This window comes from Fukomys damarensis, unplaced genomic scaffold, assembly GCF_012274545.1.
Source record: "Fukomys damarensis isolate Sample0158 unplaced genomic scaffold, DMR_v1.0_HiC HiC_scaffold_18, whole genome shotgun sequence".
NCBI lineage: Eukaryota > Metazoa > Chordata > Mammalia > Rodentia > Bathyergidae > Fukomys > Fukomys damarensis.
The window spans coordinates 39,401,201-39,425,749 of NW_022900930.1; the positions used below are offsets into that span (position 1 = coordinate 39,401,201).

At 34.9% G+C, this 24,549-nt stretch overlaps 1 protein-coding gene across 1 annotated transcript in view; it reads left to right on the plus strand.

Annotated features, from left to right (window-relative positions):
* Naf1 (nuclear assembly factor 1 ribonucleoprotein) overlaps positions 1–24,549 on the plus strand; it is a 38,462-nt gene that overhangs the window by 3,859 nt on the left and 10,054 nt on the right. The window contains exons 3-5 of the mRNA XM_010629904.3: positions 14,120–14,213; positions 17,318–17,400; positions 23,251–23,411. Of these exons, the coding sequence (XP_010628206.1) occupies positions 14,120–14,213; positions 17,318–17,400; positions 23,251–23,411 (338 nt within the window). The remainder of the gene's footprint in view (positions 1–14,119; positions 14,214–17,317; positions 17,401–23,250; positions 23,412–24,549) is intronic.

A 24,549-nucleotide genomic window follows, 5' to 3' on the forward strand; every position in this document is an offset into this window, starting at 1 on the left:
ACTTGAGTTTTATTTTCTGGGGTGGTTTTTTTTTTTTTTTGTACCTGGGATCAGACTTGGGTCTTTACCTTTGCAAGGCAGGTTTTTATTTTCCATATAAAACACTTCCCGGTTGGGTTTTGTTGGTAGAACTTTGTGTATTCCATGTGAGCCCCTCAGTTCAATTTTGGTGTGTGGGCTGCTGGAGTGAGCACAAGCTCCTCAGTTCAGTCTCCAGCACTGCAGCCAAAAAAAGAGAGAGAAAAGATACTTCTTAGATAAATTTATAGCCTTTGTCTTTGCATCTTTATCCACAAGTCTAAAAGTTTTCCTCATTAGCAACTGAAATATTTCTAATTGATTGCTTTTAGAGAAGTAGAAAATGAAATCCAGGTTAAACATTTAGGATTCCTGTTCTCTTGAAATTTTAGAGGCATTTTAAAAAATTACAGTTAGGGTTTGGGATTGAGCTCAGTGGTGCTGCCACCTACCTTGAAAAGTGCAAGGTCCCGAGTTCAGTCCCCAGTACCAAAAACAAAACAAAACAAATACAGTTAGAAAGATGCATTTATTGTGTAGTGGCCTGTTTTGTCACTTGATAGTTTCATTTGGCAAAGTTAACTCTGAGATGTTATTTCCTCTTAGGCTATAAAGTGCTGAGAGAATGGTGGTTTGGCTGAAACCTGTGACCCCAGGAGAAAGTCTTTGCAGAATTTCAGAATATAAGCTAAATTGCCTCAAACCCCTGAATCACTAGGCATAATTATTGTGCAATAATAAGATAATCTTAAAAAGATGCTAGATTTGAAAAAAAAATTTAAAAGCCAAGAGGTAATTGGGTGCCTTTTATCATTACTGTTTTTTGGACTTTACCAATATTATTTCTCTTTTTCTCTACCATAATAAGAAATTTCCTATCTCGTTTATGCTTCACGGATTGAATACTTGTATTTAAGTGTAGTGGTTCATGAGTTCATGCTACACACGTTGATATCTCTTAATGGTCTTTTTATGCAAAGGTTTCCAATTTATAACTATTTCCTGAAAGTATTGGAAGACATTTTGATTTCATTAACTTGTATCTTTATTACCTCTCAAAAGTTTTGCTTGTAGAGTATAAAAACCTAAGAGGGATAAAAGATCACAAATAATCTTAGCATTCAGTAGGTTAGGGGAGGAGGATTTCAGTTTGAGGCCAGCCTAAACTGTACAGTAGAACACTGTTTTAAGAAAAAAAAGATGAGAGAAAACACGATCTTTTTAAAATGTTTACCTTCTTCTTTATGTCACTAAATCTGAAGTTCTTAGGCATCCTTTGAAATGTAAAGGAAAATCTTCTATATTTGTTTAAATTTTTTTTGTTTGTTTGTTTGTTTGTTTTAGGTAGAGTACTCATATTTTCACCAGGAATCAGAAAAGGTCTTTGGTCAAACAGGCCAACCATGTTGTTTGAGGACTGAGCTTATATCTAATCTTTGTATCTCCTTGGTACCTAGATAATGAGTACTAAGACAAATATGTTAAAGATCATAGAATAAGGCATGAATAGGTGCCTTACATTCATTCTTTTAGAAATTGTTGTAACACACCTGCCATCTGCCAGGTGCTGTAAACAAAACCTGTCCAGTTTCTGCTTTCATAGTGTCTAGTGGAAAGAGACAGTAAATAAAGCAGACATAAATTTAATTACTAGAAGTGCTATTGAATGTGTGAGTGTGTGTTTGGCGCATATCAGAAGATTTCATTTTAATGGGGAAAATGTGTTGTTAGCTTTTAAAATGGAGTAGTGAGCTGGTGTGTTCCCTTTTTTGCCATTTCCAAGAGATCTTTGGGAATCATAGAAGAGGCAATTACAGTGAAGATACAGGTTAACTTTTAGTATTTGGATTCTTAATTAGCTATTCACTTTATTTTGTTTATAAGATTAGGAAAGAAACTTACCAGAAGTCTCTGGTTGTTCATGCTACTGTGCTCCTACAGATAGGTAGAGGTATAAAGAGTTCTTTGGTGTCTTATTTTTTTTTTGCTGAGACAAAATACCTGACACTCAAAGTTAAAGGAGGAAAGGTTTATTTCAGCTCATAATTTGAACTCTGAAGTTTAGTACAAAGAATGGCTTGGTCCTGAGTGTTAAGGCTGGTGTGGCTGCAAGTACTCTGTCTTTAGGATTGTGCTTCTTTCTGTGTTACTCTGTAACGCTGGCAGTTTTACTGCTAATACTATTATATGACAGCCATGGGGAAGACTTGCTAGCTTCGCTGGTACACAGTGTTGAAGAAACCATTAAAGCCAATGGAGTGAATATTTAGATTGTTCACTGTTGTCGTTTATATCTAGATCTTCTCCCAAAGCCTCATGTGCTCATAAATGGGGATTCGGGGAGGTAATTAGATCGTGGGAGTGTGGTATTTATCAATGGATTGTTCCCTGAGGAGTTTATAGCTAAGTGTGATTTGGGAGGAGATGCCTAGGTGGAGAAGATGGGTCACTGAGGCGTGGCCTGGAAGAGTCTGTCTCCCCTTTCCTTGATCTCTCTGCTTCCTGTCACCGTTTCTTGTCCTATGGACTGAAACCTCTAAAACTGTGAGCCAAAATAAACCTTTCCTCCTTTAAGTTATGGATGTTGGATATTGTGTCTCAGTGACAAGAAAGTAACTAAGACACTTGGGCATGGGTTTCAGAGTCATCCCTCCTGTTTGTGTGGGTGAGTGTAGGAGAGAGTGTGAAAGTGTGTGTAGGAAAGTGAAAGCTTGAAAGAGCACATGGGCTAGTGTGAGAAGGTGGGGATGCCTAAGAGCCAGCTGACAAAAAGCGGGTGTGAATATGTATTTTGAGGAGGGTGGGGGCTGGTTGTTAGTTTTGTATAAACCTGGATTCTCTATCACAGGAAAGGGAGGCTTATAGCCATTTTAGAAGGTGATACTGAGTAATCAGAATATACTCAAAGAGAAAAATGCTTGGAAGTGATTCTGATGGTCAGCTTATGTTGGACTCACAGTTGTGGAGAGCAGAGATTCAAATTACCTCAAGAGAAAGAAGGATTTGGTGCAAACCCACTTGGGTTGGAAAGCAGTGGTAACTAAGGCAGCAGTAAGACTGGTCTTGATGATGTTCCTTGCACATCGTCATAGTACAGTTAGCATCTTTTGATTCTTTCTTTACTGGCTGTCGATTTCTGCTTACCTGTAGATTGATCTTTAATTCTAGTTTTCTGTGTCCCTAGCTCTAAAATGACATCGTTTACTCTCAGCTGTCCTGTGAATTGGCCCATTTTATTTATTTGATTAGGATTTTTTTGCTTACTTTTGGGACAGCCTTTTACTTAAATTTGGCTTTTTAGAAAAATGACACCCCACCTTTCCTGGCAAGTGTCCCTTCTTTTGCTAGAACTTACTCTTGCTGAGGTGGTATGCACTGTTTTGTTCAGGACCCCTGATGAATCTCTCAGACAGCAGAGGTTTTGTGTCTCCCTTAGCATGAGGCTGCTGGCTCTATGCTGTCTGTTAATTGAATTACCAAATTAAATTCTAAAGAAAATTAATGAGTTGTCCTATCTGTGCTATCTTTGCTAAAAGTTGTACATAAATTAAGATGTCCAAAATAGTTAATGGAAATTTTGGAGTCTGTGCTGGTGCCTCTATAGTGTAGACATGTTCAATTTATCCCAGTTTTATGTCCTTAGTCTTTAGAGTGCTTTATTTTTTTGAGGCAGTTTTCTGTTCCTCAGGCATACAGAAGATCATTTCTACCTCCATTAGTCTCCTTATCAGGCATGAATATTGCCTCTCTGAGTCTACTTCTTTTATTGTTTGAAAGCTAGATCTGGTAAGCTGACTACATGTTGCATATCGCTAACCTGAGAATCTGAAACTTTTGAGGAGTGACAGTGACAAGATACCACAAATGGTAAATTTTATACCAAGTGTTCCATGCACATAGTTATTAACAATATTGTATAAAATTACCTGCAGGATGTGGTATATGAAACAAATACATTTCATATTTACACTGGACTCTATTCACAAGATGTTTGTGCTTGCTAGCAAGAAAGGATAGATTCCAGTGGTGGTAAAACAATCTGGAATACTTTGGTGCTGAGCATTTTGGAAAAGAGATACTCAGCCTGTACTAACTGCAGATTTTAATTTTTGGTTTATGAGAACCACGGTGTAGTAACTTTGAGATTGTTTTAAAATCAAATCTTATATAGTTTTTTTCATAGGCTTATAACCAAATCTTTTCATCCTAAGATTTGGTTGTAACTTGATTTTAAAAAATGAAAAGGAGGAGGTGGTGAGGGGAAAAGAAAAAAAAAAAAGGATTAGTGAGCTATAAGTGGCATTGAAATAAAGAGCCTTACATGGCCCTCCTCATAATGTCATGATTATGTAACATGATGTTAAGTTTAACCAAGTGGAATTTTCTTTCAAACATAAACCCTTTAATGCTGAGAAGGTTTATGTGTAACTTACATAGTAACTATAAAGAAGCATCCATATTACAGTTTATGATTTCCATTAAACCACGTAGGAGTTTTTTTAGTGTTTCAGTGAGATAGAAAATTTGGTTCTTTTTGAAAATTTTCATCATCATTCTGTGCCATGAACTCTTCATATGAATATATCAAATGTAATTGAAAACTTAGAGTCATAGAAACATTTGATATCGTGATATTCTGAAGTCTTAACCAGAAATGAGTTTTCTAAATCAGTGCTTATTGTTTCTTTTTCTAAAAACCTGAAAGGTTTTACCTAAGTTTAAATTACAGCCCCAGTGCTATGGCAATAAAAAATAGATAATATTCAAATGGGCTAGGAATGTATGCTTATGCATGTAAAGTGACATGACCAAGAAAACATATAGTTCTGGTTAGCTATTCATAAGAAATTTCACTTTCACAATTTCACAGAGACTGCTGGTGCTGTGTTTAAAAAAAAAAGTAAACTTTTTGGTTTGTATATGCTGTACTTTCTTTCCAATATTGGCAGTGCAGACACACATCCTAATACAAAGTTAACATGAGCGTATGGAGATATCTGGGCCATGTCAAGTGGTTGAAAGTTGCAGTGAAATATTTCATACCTATTTGATCTCTGGCACCTATCAATTTGTGTTGCACTTTGGTCTTTACTAGTCCTGATTGCATACATTGTTTTCAAGCCCTGATGTGTTTATAAGTTTTGGCCTAAGTGCCGGTCTCTTTCACCTTAAGGTTGGTATGACACCAGGTAGCTCTGCAATTATTTTGCTATTCTAGACTGCTGGTAGCAGTTAATAACATTCCTAAAACACCCCCATAACTAAGCAGAAACAATATGCTTGAAAAAAGGATAGTTTTTTCATTAATAGTGCTTGTTAATACTTAGATATTTTAAAATTTCAAATTCTATACTTTATGTTAAATTATTTCCAAAAAGCTTATATGAAGCATGAATGATTCTTTAAACTTCAAATAAGTAGTTTCTTTTAAATTAGAGTAGCCATATATATCCTATGTGTGTATATATGATAATGATACGGAAACATTCCCTGCTTTTGATACTCCCCCATTGGCCAGTAGATTTTAATGAGTGGCTTATGCCGATCACTGTTAATGATAAAGACAAATGTGACAAATGTAGTTGGAGTGAGAGCAAAGACAGGCAGAAAGAAAAGTAACACCAGAGTTCGTGACAGAATGTTAGAAGAATGGTACTGAGTGAAGAATTAGTAGGATTGAGTGGGTGTCCTGCACTGTAGTGGTCAAGGAAGGTGGCTCATCCACTGTGCCGGGCAGTGGAGGTTCCCAAGAGGCTGAAAAAAATACCTGGAGATGGTTTGTGTGAGATAAGGTTTATTAAGATGATAATGGGACTAGTTAGGGTTAACTGAAACTCTCTAACAAGAAAGATGGGTTCCATTGGTGGTGAGCTGCTGGACAGGAAGTCTCCAGAAGTGTCCAGTGGTGGCTGGGCTGGGGGTTGTTGACAACACAGGAAATCCCTAGAAGTGCAGTATTTGAAGTATCCAGTGGTGTCTGGCTGAACTGAAACACTTACCCTCACCACTGTGCTGTGTTCCAGAGCTGTTACTGTGGGGGGTTGAAGGTGGGTGGGAGTTTAGGCTTGAACCTCTGGTAACTTATTAGCTTGTTTTGCTCTGTGTATGACCAGCATTCCAAGGAACACCCGGCTTAGCAATACAGGTAGGAAGGCAATTTTTGCAAAAGTCACTAGTTTGCCTGGTATCCTGTGTCCTTTAGGTAATAGTTACTGGGACATTCTGTTGCCTGTCAGCCTGCAGTGTCCTCTTGACTTGGCAAGAGTTTTTGGAAGACAAAAGGGTGTTTTAAGTATTGTTTATGGTACTAAATGCTGTACTTTTTTTTTTTTTTTCAGAGATAGTACTGAGGGCATAAAGGCTTGAGCTGAGATTGAAATATGGGCAGGCTGTGCATAAAAAGATGACAAGTGAAAATTGCCAGGGAAGGAGCCAAGCCTGTCTGTCACATGACAGTTGTTCTCCAGGTTGCTAGCACAGTAAGACTTCAGGGAATGTTTATTTCTTTCTTCATTTATTTATATTCCATATAGTGTCAATTTTAAACTGAACCCTTTTTTCACCTTTTAACATTTCAGAAAATTTTGGCTAATCACACCATTTAACTTATTCAGCAGTGCTTTTCTCCAAGTGATAAGTAAAATCAGGGTCTTTTTACACAAAAGGGCAATTACTAAGGGTATTGATGCTCATTGGCGGTACTCAAAGAATAGCTGAATTTCATGGAAATTTGTAAAATTACTCTCCTTGGAGAAGTTAAAGTAGAAACTAAATACTAAGCTTGGTCATAGATGACAAAGTGTGAGACTTAATCCATTCTTTTTTCCAATATGTTTTACCAGCCATAGGAAAAAAACAATTTCAGTCTTGGCTCTCACTACTCCAGGGATTGAATCCTACTTTCCAACCATATCTGAAAAGTGAAGGCTCACCTAATAGCAACAGGTAATTGGCTCCTGTGTGCATGTTCTCTATTTTTGCATAGTAGAGAGAAATAGTTGGATAATTTCGTTCTACTTCCCCCACTTTTTTCAGTTCTCCCCAAACTAGTTAAAAGTAAAAGATTAATGAGAAAATAGATTCATTCATAGGAAAATGGATGCATATTGTAGATATACTCCTAAGTGAAATAAATAAGTCACACGTGTAAATACCGAATAGTTTCCCTGGTGTGAATAATCTGCAATAATACATAAGATCCTAATAAGATTACTGACATTTAGAAATGGGAAGAAAGGAGCTAAAGGTGTAGGGAAAGTGGGATGGGTAGGGGAAAGGTAATAAGGGAAAAGAAAAAAATGTGAGATAATGAAAAGATGAAAATAAAGTGTTTGTAGATGGGGAGGGGAGGAGGGGGTGAAGGGAGGGCAGGGGTAAGGGGAAAAAATAAGAATCAAGACTTGTCACGTAGAGGTACAAGATCCCAACAATGAATGTAACTGTACTGTATCCCTAAAATGGACCAATAAACTCAATTAAAGCTGAAAAAAAAAAGTAAAAGATTAATTTTTATTCGAAATGTCTTACTCTTTCCCTCACTACCCTCTCTTGCCTGTATTTAGTTTTTGTGAGTGAAAATCCAATTCAAGGTTCTTTAGCTAATTTTACCTTAAGAAAGGCATCAAATTACTTCCCCCCCCCAGTAGTAAACCTTAAAATGAGCTCGAGAAGTCAATGCCATCGTAAAGAATGAATGCCATCTTCTTGGAAGGCACTTTTAATAGCACCTTCATTTTTGCATTGGAAGTTACACACATTTCTTTGTTGACTACTGTTGATTTTATTTTAATTTAATTTAATTTAATTTAGTTTTATTTGAGACAGGGTTTCACTAGGTAGCACATGCTGGCCTTGAATTTATGGTAATTCTCCTACCTCAGCCTCCCAAGTGCAGGGATTACAGGCGTGCACCACCATGCCTGGGTTGACTTGTGTGTTTATAATACAGTTTTTAATAAGATCGATTTTTCAGTGTGTGCTAGTAATTTGAATAGTTTGCTTAACTATGCATCCTTGTAGACAATACAAGAGAGTCAGAATATACTATTCTTACAACCCAGGCAATAATTCTTTCATGGATATTTCAGGAGTGTGGTTAGAATCTTGCATTTTTTATTGCCTTAATTATCTTATCACTGAATCGTAACAATTGTTTTGTCCTATTTGGAACTTTTACTGTGTTTCCTCATTAATTACAGATAGGAAAACTGATGCCAGAACAAAAATTACTTGCCTCAGGACATATAAGTGATTAGGTTCTAGCTATTGTTGTACTTATTGTCTTGTTAGGAAAATAGATAGTAAACAAGTAAATAAAATATTAGTAATGTTTTAGAGAAGGAAAGGCAGCATCATAATTTGGGACTAGACGATATATGAGGAGTAGCAGATTCAGAATAATCCACTGTGTTTTAGTAACAACCTGCCTAGCTCATTGGATTCTGGGCTTCTAATTACTTTGTGGGTAATAATAATGTAGCAGCATATTTTGTCATGGTGAAGGATATATGTATTAGCTAATGTGAGCTTTTTTAAACTGTATTTTCTTAGACTACATTGAATCTTTAAAAAAAGTCTTTGTCTTGGAACTGTGAAATGTGTAGGAAATAAATGACTGAATCTCTTTAGTATGTGGATTTTAGTAACTCATTTGCCATATGCTGTGTGTAGCAATTTGTATTTCTATGCAGCTTTTTCTTTGGCTGATAATATCAATTCTTGACTACTCCTTGTTATTACATATAGAAATACTAAATATGTCCTGAAAAACTCTTTTGATTTTGAACCAGCAGTTTATTGAAATGACAGTATACATACTTATCTCTAGTCATAGATAATGTAAATCTAAACAAGTGTTATTTCATTTAATGCCAATAAATAAATAAAAATAAAAATTCCTCACCAATCTTCATCTCCTAAGTGAAATATTTACACTGTCATTTAAACTTTATGGTAGGCTGGGTATGGTGGTGCTTGCTATAATCCCAGCACTCCAGGAGGCTGAGGCAGGAGGATTTCACTTTGGAGCCTAGCTTAGTCAAACTTAGTGACTTAATGAAATCCTGTGTTTTAAAGACTCTGGGTTCAATCTCCAGTATTTCAAAATATTTAAATAGAGAGAGAGAGAGAGAGAGAGAGAGAGAGAGAAAGAGAGAATCATGGTACATGCATTTATAATGGCCTAAAATTATACCTGCATTAATGGCTGGAAGTAGATGGAGGATGCAAATATGTGTTTTCTAATGAGGACTCTTGATGTGTGAAAGTGTCAAACATTGCTGCCCTTTTGATCTTTCTGAGCCAGTAAACATTGAACAGTAATAAGAATGATCTATGTCCATGTTGTCTTAACACTCCAGGTATGGAGCACTTTTAGTGTGGCAAGTGTAAGGAGACTGAATTTTTTTTGAATTTCATTTCAATTAAGTTTAAGCTTTCATAATGAAGTACAGTTAGTGTCGTGTGTGGGATCTCTAAAATGAAAGCTGTCTTTCCCATTACTCATCCTTTTCACAGTAGTTATAGGCTAATCTATATCATATATAGATTCGTATCTTGATCTTCCTAACCTGCACTAAACAATTTTGCCTTTAATTTTCTTTACACTTGGTTTATGCTTAATTGATGAAGATATTTCTATTTCAGGTCTTCCTCATTATCTACTTTTAAATTTCTTGGTTTCTTAGTATGCCTTTTACTTCTGATTCTTTAAGTCCCTTGTACAACATCAAAATGATAATGTCCTGCCGGGCCTGTAATTCCAGCACTCAGGAGGCTGAGGCAGGAGGATCACTGTGAGTTCGAGAGCAGCCTGGGCTACATAGTGAGATCCAGGTCAGTCTCAACTACATAGTGAGACCCTGTCTCAAAAAACAAACAAACCAAAAATGTCCTTCAGTTTGTGTCCTGGCCCTTTTTAAAATTTAGAGGCCTAGTGAGAAAGTTGTCTCCTCAGACTTTAAAAAAAAAAAAAAAAAGACAAAACAAAGAACTGAAGTGAATGGTTTTGGTTTTGGTTTTTTCCTCTAAAGCATAGTATGCAACTGAAATTTACTTAATATCTCACAAGGGCTGCTGTGTTACCAGGGCGCTTCCAGGGGTTAATATAATCCTTGTAATAGTGTTTGTTGCTGCAAACCAGAGGTATCTGTGCATCATTCCTAAGGATTTAAGCTTCCTTTGAAGGCAGCCATTTTAATTTTATTTTTAGGAAAGTTGGGTTCAGGTCTTTTTCATTCTTTATTGAATTATATTTTTATTTTCTGGTTTCTTCTTTACTCAAAAAGACTTTGATTTCTGAGATTTCTGGTTAGCTCTTGTATAGCAAGCAAGTAAATAAAATATTAAACAGCAATATTCTTTGAGGAAGGAAAAGCATCTAGATAATTTGGTGAAGAATTTAGTAGGGTTGATAGTGATGTGACACTTTAGATTTAGCAGTGGGAAAGAGATGGTGACATTTGGCATCCAGACATGAAGACAAGATCTTACTGCTCCATCTGACAGGGTGATCCAAGGAACTTGTTTTTCCAATCTTTGAAAAGTCTTTCCCCTACTGAACCTTTAAAATTCTGCTTCATGGAAAGCGTATCTTTTGGGTGAATTCTTGTCAGTAGGGTTTGAAATGTTTTTCCCTCTTTATCCTTCTCTAATAGCTTGGTCACTTAAAAGAAACAAATGCTCTGTATTCCCTTGACTCAGTCTCCCAAATATCTGCCATTTTCAAAGCAAATACAAACTTGTCAACTTAATTGATCATTGAAAGGTAAACTCTTATGGGCTCCCACCTTGGAATTGTACAAGACTGGTTTCATTTACTTATTTCTTGCTTGTTTTGCATGCAGTATTTAGTCCATTATATATCTCTTGTGTTCTGCAGAGTACTTTGAATTGAGATTTTATGTTCATCACTTACAGGTAGGTCTTTTATTATCAGGAAGCAACTTAATGTCTTCACTGGACTTTTGAAACTATAAATTCCTCCGGTATAGGCTAGGATTACTGAAGTAGAATTGCAAGTACTACATAATGGTGATCACAGAAAGCAACGTCTGTTTTTTTCTCTAAATTTGCTTCTATACAGTATCAGAAATCCTTCCCATTTGTGACCAAAACTTTTCATTCTTCTAATACATAGATCAGAAACTAGGTAGCAGCAGGAGTTAAGGGGGCCTGACCAACACTTTCTGACATTAGGAGTGAATCCCTCTCTCACTACAAGTATTCTGGCTGTGTATACCCTATTTTAGTCCTTGTGAAAGTTCTTAGAGCAGAACATTGGACTGCATCAGACCCTGTAGACTGAGCTTGCTGAACCTACAGAAAATTACCTCATATAATGACCTCAATGATGGAAAACATTTGATAGAGTTCTCTAGTAATTTCTGATATAAAAACCTTATAGGAATAGATTTATGCTTTGTAACCCTATTAAAAAGAAATTCTAGTCAAAATGCATTATTATGCTTAACATTCGAAACATTCCAGATAGAGTCAGACATCATTTCTAGTATCATCACAGTTTCTTGACACATGAAATTCTGAAAATACCAGCCAATATCATTTCACAAGTGAAAAGTATGATGTACTACTACTGAAATGATGACTTACTTGAAAATGTGATTATATATGGAATGTGCAAACCACTAGCAGTAAATTTCAGCATGTTTTCTTTTGTTCAAATAGTACTTTACAATCCAGTTATTACAGCAATAAGATACTAAATAACTAAGAATTTATAATAGCAAGTAATGTGGGAAATAGCTTGAAGTCACCTAAATGTGCAAGATAACTTGAAGTACACTAACCATTTAATGTAAGATTTATGCAAAGACAAATGTAATGTGATCTTGACCGATCCTAACATGAATATGATACAATGGTTCTAAAGTTTTATATGGTAAAATAAATATGAGAACAGTAAGAACATTTCAAAGGGAAATATACTGATGGATTTGGTAGAGGAATTAAGCCTTTCTTCCCAGATAGAACTGAGACATGTTGTGAAAGCCTCCGTTAAACTAGTCCTGAGACTGACACAGATCAATTAAACTGGTTGGAAATTTTGGTAATAAAACAAAAATATGAGTATGTAAGTACATTTAGTATATGTTAAAAGTTTGGTTTACAAATCAGCAGGGGAAAAGACAGATTAGTCTACAACCTGGGGGATTATTAGCAAATTAATTTAGATGATGCTAGTCTCTGCTTCACTTTTATGCAAGAATAAAATTAGGAATGGACCAAATATACAAATATTAAAAATGAAACTATTAAAAACATGAGAGAATGTTTTAAATGATTTCAAAACTATCATTTATGTAAATATTACAGTGGAATTTTCCAAAGCCCAAACAAAACATTGATATATTTGATTAGAACAAAATTGAAGTGCCAGAGTTTCATTAAAGCAACTTAAATACTTAAAAAAAAAGAAAATAAAAGCTGGGGTGATAAGAGACATTTGCTGCATGTTTGATGAAGAACAAATTTTCTTAAAAATCCAAACCTGACTTACAAATGAATAAGAAACTTTCTGAAATAAAAGCACAAAAAGTATATGCACAGTTCATAAACAGTACAGGTGAACAGGAGAGGTGCAGGGATGTCCAGTTTTTCTTATTAATGAGGAAGTTCAGATTAAAACAAGATACTATTTTATATTTGTCAGACTGGCAGAGAAAGTTTACTTCTCATTAATGGCAAGGTGTGAGAAACATCTCTCATACATCATTTGTGAAAGTGAATTGATATTATTTTGAAAATAAACAGCAGTATTTATCAAGTATGGAATATATAATCCTTTTAATATAGTAGGTCCACTTAAAGATTTTATCACAGGAGTTACAGTAAATGTTCCTTGTATATATTGTGCAGTGTTGTGTTCAATGGTGAAAATTCAAGAAGGGCAGATAAATGTATTAGGTGGTTGCCGTGTTAAACTGTGGTATACTTATGTAGTGGAATACAATGTGTTGAATAAAATTTTGTAAATATTTAAGTTCTGATGTAGAATGATGTGCAGGTTATGATAGGCTCAAGAAGGTAGTGTTAAATATGAACATTTTACTTAATCATTATTTTCAAATTAGAAATGTAAAGTTTATATCTGCATAGGAAATACTTTGGAAAAATACATAGACTGTTAACAAAAGTTATCCTCCCAAATTAACTTCTAATGCGCTACTGGCAGGGTGTTTGCACTTTTGGCAAAAGTTTTTCAGGAAAAACTTTAAGAGTTAATATCATTTGGGTTGAGTCAAGAACAGAAAGCTGTTCATTTAATCTAAAGGCTTAGGTCAGTTTTATTCTTAGATTTCTCTTCATCTATGCTTCAATAATTAGTTTCTATAGCAACTGAGATATAGTTTACATCTGGGTCAAAAAGAGGGAGATCTATAGGTGTAAAGAATATTTTTTTAGGGGAGGGGTACCGGGGATTGAACTTAGGTCCTTGCACTTGCAAGGCAGGCCACTGAACCGCTGAGCTAAATCCCCAGCCCAAGAATATTATTTTTTAACCTAGAGAGAGAACATCAGGTTACACCTTCACAGCTTTTACATGCTGCATTCTGTTTCTAGGAATTCTGTGTTTGATGGGTATCACACCACCTTTTCTTGAAGAGGCCAGACTTCACTTCTTCACACAGCCACAGAAAAGATTGCTGCTTGTGTGTTCTATTTAATCACAAGTTAATTAATTAACAATACAGTTGAGAGAAAGAACTCCCTTATGGAGGAATTGTACTTACCAGTAGAATTATTTCTCTACAAATAGGACGTCTCTGGACTCCTTAATTTTTCCTTTAAAAGGGGGAGAGTCTTTTGTCCAACTGTGATTGGAAAATATCTAGAATGGTATTTAGGTCTGTATTCTTAGTTTAATTGGATTTAGGGTATATTTTTCTAGACCCATTAAGTAATTTAAATGGGAGAAATGCTATCAGAAGTCTGCAGCTACTAAAGAAAAGGTTACCATTAAAGACATGTTTTAAGCATTTAATGTTGTATCTTCAGAGATGCCTTTAGCACATCAAAAGGAAAATATTTCTCATTTTTAAAGTTGAAGCTAGAGGATGATTAATGCTTTTTTATATTATAGGAACTACCTTCTGTTGAAGAACTCACTGTTACTTTGCCTGAAGATATTGAATTAAAACCTCTTGGAGTGGTTTCAAGTATTATTGAACAATTAGGTATGTAAATAATTTCATTAACTAAACTTATGTCCAAGCATGCACTAATAATCAAGTCAAGGTCTTTATGACTAGTAAAACTCTTCATTTTGCAGTAATTAAGCTTGAAGGAATAAACTTCAGTTTTTGCTTATATACAGTTTCTCTATAAAAGTGAAAAATTATTTACCGACATCTTCAGAGTTTTCTTTATTAGTTTTCTATGGCTGTTATAACAGATAACCACAGATTTAGTGGCCTACAATTGCACAATTTATTATCCTATAATTCTATAGACTATAAGCCTTATACAGGTCTTTGAGTCTTAGTGAGCTAAAATCCAGGTCTCCAGCAAGGCTGAGCTCCTTTCTGGGGCTCTTAGCCAGAATCCATCTCTTTGTTCCCGTTGTATTCTAGACTCTGGCCACATTTCTTGGCTCCTAGCTGCCTTCCTTCATCTTCAAAACCAGTAATGTAACATTTCCCTTGGACCTTTCCTCTATCATTACATCTTCTGACAATACTCTGGAAGATTTTCTGCTTTTAAGGACTGCTTAGATTAAGCTTTTCCTTCTTTAGAAGGTTTTTAACCTTAGCACATCTGCAGAGTCCCTTTTGAAATGTAACATATTCATGTTTCAGGGATTAGATTGTGGATGTTGTTGGGTGAGCCATTCTATCTACCATGTTTGATTTTTTTCATAAACACACAAATTAGGAAGTTGTCATTTAATGATATTAATGACATGATATGGCAACAACTGGTTATTTTAGATTTCCTCAGTCCTAAGACATAAGGTAGTAAATGTGGGAGACCTTCATGTGAATATGGGTACCATTATCTCTCGTAGTAAGATACCCCTGAGAATAGAACTGACAGAGTAATAGGATTTTTGAATTGGGAAAAGGAACTAAATTGTTCATGAGCCCTCTTTAGTTTACAGACCCTAAGAACACAGAATTCAAGTCATTTACTCTATGATCAGTTATGAGTTATTGGTTGAAATAGACTTTATCTTTTTACCTTTTCCAGTGGTGTCCATACCAATATTTAAAAAAAATTAACCCATAATTTTGTAATTTGTATATTTTAGTTAAAATTTAAAGTAAAATGTTTTATAAACATCTTGATTATTAAAACTTTCACATATTTCCAGTTCATCGCATTTCTTAGTATTTTAATTGCTTCATGGTATTTAATAATATGCATAGACAAATAGATGACTAATGCCTTGATTATATGAGTTGAGCACTTACTAGATTTGGTGTATACGGATGAATTGTAGGTCATAATGCTGATCCTCAAGTAAATAAATGTCAACTATATGATATAGTTGGAATAATGCTTTTTAAAGCATCTTAGTATTAATATATTAATACATTGTAATAAGCTAACAATTGTAACCTGGGAGTAATAAAAAAAAATCAAAATCAGCATGTGCTACTATTACATACTGTTGTATTTTGAAAAGCTAAAATAGCTAAAATCATTTTAACCAAATTATAAAAAAAGAAAAATAAATACTAGTACATTAGACAAAAATAGTGTTTGACTTTAACAAGAATCTAAAGATGAAAAGTAAGGATTTCCATTGTACTCTGGAGTTCTACATGTCATCCTGTGCTTTTGTTTGTTTTGCTTTCCTTTGGAAAATACAAGGAAGTAATTAGTAATTATCAAGATAGAAGTTGAGAAGTATCACAGAATGATCTTATCCTAGTGAAGTGATGCTGAGCCTTTTAGAGCTTGCAGTAATCCGAACAGCTCTCTGTGGCATGGGTTCTATAGGCTCGCCACCACTTTCCTGGTGCATACTTTCAGAGTATGAGTTTGAGAGCCTTTAACAAATTTTTTTTGTTTTTGTTTTTGGTACCGGGGATTGAACTCGGGTCCTTGAGCCTTTAACAGTTTTTATCAATATATAGTACAGTCTCTTCTGGAGTTTTTTATGTGCTGGAGCTGACCTTTTGAATCCTTTTTTAAATTGAAAGTATCAGATTAGGTAATTTTTAATTTTCTATAATTTGACTCTTAGGGTAAGAAATTAGGGAGGAGTGATGGTTACAAATGAAGTTTTACTATGTATTGTCATCGTTAATCTTATCAGCTTTATTCCAAAAGCAGATTTTATTAAAAAAAAATACTGACCCAAGATCTATTACTTATGTGTATGTTTATAACTAAGAAGCACTAACCTTAGAAATTGATAGGAATACAAAAGAAATTCTTTGAATTAATTTTAGTAAATCTGAGCTAGTACACATTTCATTCTCCAGATGGACATGGTTATCTGCTTAATGTAACAGTATTATAGCTTGTTACTAATTGTTTAAGAACTGTATGTGTGTGTGTGTGTGGGTGTGTGTGTGTGTGTGTGTGTGTGGGTGTGTGTGTGTTTCTGTCTATCTCTTTGCAGGAGTAGATTAGCACTTGTGGCGCTTGAAAGAGTTAGAGACTATTAACCCCGTGGGAAAGTGCTTTTTTGCTTTTTAAGAAGGGAAGATAAATATAATAAGAAGAATTATTGTGGGAGGGGCTGAGGATTTAGCTCAGTGGTTCGGTGGCCTGCCTTGTAAGCGGTAAGCGCAAGGACCCGAGTTCAATCCCCATTACCAAAAATAAAAGAAGAAGAAGAAGAATTATTGTGGGGGTCTCTCACTCCTGCTTTATCTGTTCAAAGGAAGATGTTTTAGTAAGCATTAATTTAACTTTTTCATTTATTCATAAATAGTGCTTTGCAGGAAAGAACTGTAGAATGAGAAACAAGACTAACTTGGAACAGGAATTTTGTGACTAAATGTGAAGATCCTATTTATGGTAAAAATTGCCTGACAAATATGTATTGCTTGAATGTGAAAATACTTTCAAGGGAAAGGGTGATTTGAATTTTTTTGTTAGATTTTATGGTTTAATATTTTTCTTAGAATTATAGCTCTGTATAAAAATATTAATAATTCATTACCCTGTGCTATTTGATAATTTTTTTATTGAAGAGAAATAGTCACTGGATATCTTCACAAAATTTTATTTTCAATTATGTTGAGATTAAGCCTAAATTCTCACTGTATTTCTATATTATATTCTGATTAAATCTTAAAATAACATTTGTCCTTTAATTTTTCAGTAATAATTGAATCAACGACTAACCTGCCTCCAGTTAATGAGGAGACTGTAATTTTCAGAAGAGATCGACAAGCAGCAGGAAAGGTTTGTTAACTCAAATCCTAGAAACTATTCTCTATCTTTGGTTGATGTTTCTGTTTCTGACTTTCCCTATTTGTCTTAAGAAGATTTTATTAATTTTATTACATGAGCAATCTAGAGCTCTCAACTTGTAACACATCCTTGATTTCCTTCAGTAGTTAGTGGCTGTCTATCAATTGGTTAAATGTTGCTCATTCATCTTTCATATATAAGTCATTATACACATATGTAGAATTCTTTGCTAATGTTTACCAGGCACTCTTTTGAATAAGACATAATTCTAACCCATCAAGCATTTGGAGCCCAGTGAAGATTTTCTGTGAGTAATACAGTAGTTCTTAACCATTTTTGGTTTGTGAGCTCCCTGTAAGTAGTGGCTGTCAAACTTTTTAGACTTGGCTTCCTCAGATGGAAGCTCAAAGTGGAATCATTCAAGTGGGAAAAGATTTTGGTGACAGGAGAGAAATGTCACTGTGAGCATAAGCTAGGAACTTAGGAATATGGAACCACCATATGATTGGGTCTCTTTTAACATCTTCCTAGGAGCACCTTACATGTTTACCTTTTGTCTAGGAAACCACACACTACCCAGCAAGTAGACAATCCTGAGCAATCAATAGAGGACATAAAGCCTTCTATGATCAAGAAGATCAGTACTAACAAGTGTTCATTTCTTGGCAAATAGGACAGTTTTATTAACCTTTGTATTCCCCAATATACGTATACAGCCTGCATTCCAGTGAATGTAATTAATTTATGTTCATTTAGGAAAAAGCAAATTTGTTAAACTATACTACTGAGTCTTCTCACTTAACTTTTCCTTTTTTCCACTTGCGTTTCCACTGTGGAACTCTAATACCATTCATAGTGGAAAGTTTTGTGTTTTGTTTTTTTCCTTTTTTGAAACAGGTTCTCACTGTATAATTCAGGCTGCCCTTGAACTCACTATATAGCCCAGGATGGCCTTGAACTCCTGCCTCAGCCTACTGAGTGCTGGAGCTATAGCTGTATACCACCATGCCCAGCTTTTTAATACAGTTCAGAAAGGGATCAGGTTTTTATCATTCCTGCTGCTTTACCATTGCCATATGTTTTATAGGTTGATAGACAAATTTAACATAGTACTGGGTCACCCTATTACAAGGCAGTTGATGGCAAAATTTATTGGAGTCAAGAACTAATAATTTTTTCCATTTTTTTAGAAAATTCATGAAGGGTTCGATCCCCGGTACCACAAAAAAAAAAAAAGAAAGAAAGAAAGAAAATTCATGAAGGAAAAGAAGACTCACAGCGTCTAACAGATGGTGCTGTGGATTTTTTTTTCCTTTCGAATACTTAGGCTTAGTATCTTTATTATACATGTAGGTCTCAGAACTTTTGATAAACAGGAAGAGGCTATAATGTGTACAAACTCGGTGTTTACTGCTGATGTCTGCAAGGGGTTAGAGATACAGAAGGGCCTTTACCTTAGCAAAGGTCATTAGAAAAGGCATTGGAAGTGAGCACATGGTTATGCTGTGAGGTAGCTCCTCATGTCCATTGGTCACCAGTCTTAAGAAACCAACCCTTTGTTTTGGAAAAAAACACTTCTGGTCCTCAAAAAAGTAGTGACAGAAGAGGAGAGGGGAGAGGTGGCAAGATAAACATATGTCTTGATTTTCTAAATGTGAAGAGAAGTTATAAAACTCCATATTTTCTTAATTTGTGCTTGTTTTTCATGACTGTTGCCTTCTCTTAGTAGCTCATTTAGATGCTTTTAATTTCAAAATACCCAACATTTTGCTGATTAAAACCCCTAAATAGATATTTTTATCCGTGTACCATATGTGAGATTTTCAGACCCACAGTTGTGACTAATAATAATCAGCTCTTCTGTTACTTGAGTTTGAAAGACACCAGGTGAATGTGTAACACACCTCTAGCTTTAGCGGTGTGGCATAAGCTAGAGGAGAACATTACACCTGGCACTTAAGAGAGTTTAGTAAATTCCGGTATTTCAAAACACTTGGTTATAAATCTAAGTACTTTGAATTGATTCCCCAAATTGGGAAAGGGGAAGGTTTAGAGAGTATCTGTAAAACCAACCTTGGATCAGAATATAAAATTGAAGCTCTTTTAGATCATGAGCATATCTAAGCAAGACACTGGTTTTGCCTCCACAGTAGCCAACTGTTGTACCTCTTTTTTCCTCTGTTGCACCACTTTTTCCCTCTGTTCTTCACACTCAACACACTGATAATTAACCACACTGATACTTTATGTTCTTTATCTTATACAAAATTACTTGAAATCCTGTAAGGAAGAATTATTGACATTTTAAAACTGGTAAGAAAACTTGCTAAGAAAAATCACACTGCTAAAACAAATGGAGCTCACAACTGAGGTTCGTTCCCCCCGCCCCTGCTTCCTTCCTCACCGTTAGAGAGGTCAATCTCAGATTTGTATTTCCACCTTCACCCTTACCCTCAGTAATGATCACTTCCCTGTGGTAAGTAGTGGTGTCTATTTCCCTCTCAAATATTATTGAATAGGAATTTATTAAAGATTATATTACAGACTTGGTAGGATGTGATGATTTTCTGAAAGTTCCTCTATGGTACGGATGGAGTGTTGCTTTATCCTCCCTCTGTCTAGCTTTGAAATATCACCTGCCTTAACCAGTGTATTAGGATACTCTCTGCTTGACTGTATTTTCTTCATTTTTATTAATAGAGGGCCAAAAAAGCATAACATGATTGATGAAGGGCAATTCTAGATAGGTGTAAAGGTTAATTTTCTCATGTTCTTTCTCCTATTAGTAATTTAGTCAAGGCTAGCTTAGCTGGAGAGACAGGAGAGCAGAATAATGGCATTCTCTGAAGGCTGTTCCGGAGTGGCCACGTTCAGATCTCAGCTTGTCACATCCACAGCCCTCCAGTGTTGCTCCTGGAGCTAGAGATTCCTTGATGTATTTGTGACTTAAAGAAACTGGGAGTAGTAACCTCATCCCTCAGAGTAACTCCTGAGTGTGTGCATGTTATGTGTGTGTGAGTAGAGGGGGAAGAGAGTGCAGCTCGTCAATCCACTGAAATGTCTAAGTTGGGCCTGTGCTGTGCACACCCTCCACTGCTTTTCTGCTTGTCAGTTTTCCCCAACATGGCCTGCATTATGTCAGTACTGCGTTGTGCTAGTGGCATGGTTGAGCCTCTGTGTGGCAGGAATTCTTCATAAAAGCATTTCCATGGAGCATGTATACTTATTCAAGTTAAAAAGTGCTTGCCTGGGCCAGGGATTTAGCTCAGTGCTACCGCTGCCTGCCTTGCAAGGGGAAGGTCCCAAGTTTGAGCCCCTGAACCACCCCCTCCACACACAAAAGCTGCTTGCCTGCCTCAAAGTAAATATCTCAGTTATCACTCTCTTAAATTCTGCTAAATTGCTGGATTTTCTCCTCATGGCCTATTACTTTCTTTGGTTTTATCTCAAGTTAAGGTATTAAAATTACACAATCCCAAAAGTTGAGTGGAATAACTGAGCAAGGATGTGAGTTACTCAAATAGAACAGTATGAGAGGATGTGGGTGTCCTGAGCCTGCTGTGTTTAAAATTGTTCTTTATAGGTTAGCTTTTAAGCATTAGTCAAGCTAAGATCTATTCTTTGAAACTGATAATTATTTAAAATATTGTTAAATCCTTCTTTTCTGTAACTCTGGGTTAACTGAATTGCTTGTCTGAACCCAGTAGATTTTCCTGAGTCTATTTGAAGTAGGACCATGAGTACCTGTCAGTTAATATAGGTTCATTCCACCTAGTAGTTCTGTGGTATGTCTATTACCTACTGTGAGTTGGTTGGTTTTTTACTCACAACCTTATAATTATTTCATTATTAGCTCTGGCTCATAAACATTTCAGATCCCAGGAATAGGCAACTGGAAAATTGTGTTTTGCTTTTTTGCCCAAGAATTTTGAATGCCACTTATATTTTAGTGCAAAACAGGCTGCATCAACTCAGTAGAAATTTCTCCAGTGAAGTAGTCTTCAGTTACATGAGATCATGCTATTCAGGAAACAGATCCCTGGGAAATAGCTGTATGTAGCAGGTTGCAGAAAATGATTTTACCTTCTACTAACAGATTCATAGAAATCTTTTTATAAGATAGGCTATATCTCTAACCTAAAAATCAGGTTTGTCTGTATTTATCAAGGGAGTAAAAATTAAGAATTATCAAGGGAAAGTAAGACAGTAAAGTATTACCATATGTATAGTATGGGCTGCAGGAGTTACAACACGACATTCCTTCCATCGTTTTCAGTTTTCCTTAGAAGAACTTCACTGTTTTTATCTACACGTTTTCAATGCTGATGTCTTCCTATTTTCTTAGATTATTTGTTTTTCTTTTAAAATCGAAAAACTTTAAAATTTTTGACACTATTGTTATGTCAGAATACATTGGCATTTTAATTGTCTTAAATGGCCTCTCCATGTTTTTAGAGTAATCATACCCTTGATGGGTTATCTGTTTTAATGCTTTAATAAAAATGAATAAAAGCTTGGATAATACAGGTTACAGAATAAGGAGAAAACATTTTGTAATCAACTACAAGGGGTGTGGTAAAATAAAGGATTGTGGTAAAATAGGCACTTTCAGTGTAGTTGGTATAAATTGGCCAGAAGTATTTAGTAGATTATACTTCATCAAGAGCTCTAATAGTTACGACACTTTAATTCCACTTCTTCCAAATCAAGTTTTAGAAAGTTTAAGAAATTTTAGAGATTAACATAAAAAGATGTCTATCTTGGCCTTCATGTATTATGCTGAACAAATTGGAATATGGCCAAATTTCTTATAGCACTAGTGAATAAATTTAAAGGAGCATTATGAAAGCCTCGGAAAGTATGCTCAAGAAGAATATAACATGAAAAAATTTAATAAACTATGTATGTATTAATTTTTAAAGAGGGGAAGAATACAAAACTACAGTATAATCTCAAAAGAATACCAATAGAAAAGATTGGAAAAATATACACTGACATCTAGTCTCTTTATTAGACATTTATTATCAGAAACTTTTTTTTAAATTCAGATATTAAGTTAGAGGATGTAACATCTTTGAGTTTTTAGAAATAAGAATCTTCAAGTTCAAATCTACTTTTTAATACAGGAAAAGTTATGGTTTAATGTTTTAGCAATATTGAACACTCTTTAGAAACAACAATTGACCTAGTACCTGTTTTGAATCAAAACTTTACTATTGTGTTTCCATTATAAGATTCCAAATACATAGTATTTTATTTTCAAAAGTTACCAATTACAATTTCCTGTACCTTACAACTTAAGCAATAATTTAAAACATACTTGAATCTAGAGTCTACAAGTTAAAACCAAAGTGATTTAAATTTAGCACAAAACAGTTGCAGTTCTTTTATATTCATAAAAATTTTGGATGAGCTAATAAATTTATAATCAAAATATGAAGACTTTTAGTGTATTAAAATGACTTAAGCCTGGGGTTGTATCACATGCCTGTATTCCAGATTCTGGGAGGCTGAGGCAGAGGATTGCAAGTTCGAGCGAGCCCAGCTTGGGCATTTTAGTGACTTAGCATGACTCTGTGTCAAATAAAAAACAGTCTGGGATGTACCTTAGTGTAAAGGCCCTGTGCTTGATTCTCAGTATCACAAAAGGCGGTGGTGTGTGTGTGTGTGTGTGTGTGTGTGTGTGTGTGTGTGTGTGTGATTTAAAAATAATTTATTGCTCTAACATTGACAAAATTATATTCCTTTAGCAATTATTAGTGGTATTTTTAAATATTGCTAACTTCTCAAATCATTATTTTACATGTTAAATGAAGTCTTTCTATTTCTTCTGTTTTACAGATATTTGAGATATTTGGTCCTGTTGCACATCCATTTTATGTGTTGCGGTTTAATTCTTCAGACCACATTGAAAGTAAAGGTATTAAAATAAAGGAGACTATGTATTTTGCTCCATCAATGAAAGATTTTACCCAGTATGTTTTCACAGAAAAACTTAAACAGTAAGTACTTCATTGATGTATGAGGTCTTCACTTACCTGACATTTACATTTTAAGAGTAATTTTTATTGATGGTAGTTTCTTTTAGTTAAATGGTCTGTCTCCCAGAGACTTCATTTGTCTTTCTGCTTTCAACCCTGAAAACTATTATTTATTATCAGATTTTACAAGTAGAAAATATTTAATTATTTTCCCAAAGTGACATGGTCAACCAGTAAGAACATTTTTGAACCATATGTAGCCCCAAAATCTTATGAATTTTTGAGTTCTAGCTCATTGTTTTTTCCATAAATACTTAGTTTTGTAAACAAGCTACTTCACTATCAGTGAAAGATTCTTTTCTATTTTTAAATGAAATTCTGTCTATGTTACATTCATGAGATTAGCTATTCAATGAAAGTATAATTTTCAAGAGAAAAAAATGACTAAATTTGAAGTTATAAATAAATTATAAATTTACATGAGCAGCAACTGACATGTGTCCCTCTAAAGTCATGTATAAGCCATGAGAAGTTGGCCAACCCATCCAGTGACTGAGTGCTGCGTTCAGGCTGTGAACCTGTTGCCACTCCACGTGTGGCTCGTAATGTTTCTGGATGTTTGTGCTCCACCTGCTGTGTTGTTTTTGGGTGTTGGTTTTGTTGCCCAGTATTAGCTAGAGAGCTCCCTTTATTAGTAGCACTTGTTATAATTGCATAACTTTTTATTTAAACATGGTATATGAATTCAAGTAGAATGGATTTTTCTGTACAAATAACCGGAGTGCATTGGCATGATGTAATGAACCACTTAAAGTGTAGTCTAATGAGGAATGGAAGAAAAGCCTGCAAAAGTTTGGTCTCCCTACAACTTCCATTTTAAATCAAGTCTAAATTTCACTTACTATTTCAGAGATGAAAATGTGGGTCTTGATAATTTATTGAACTCATGTTTTATATTCCACACAATTTTTGAAAGGAACATTGTGCCAAAATTATTTAAGCTCTGTAAGATTAATTTTTCTAATAGCTGACAGGGAAAATAAATAAACGTAAAACTCATAAAGATTTTGAAATGTTCTAGAATGATGCCTAAAATAACATTTCATTCTGCTCTGAATTTTAAGATGTTGCTGTGAATATTTCCTATATTTAGCTTTAA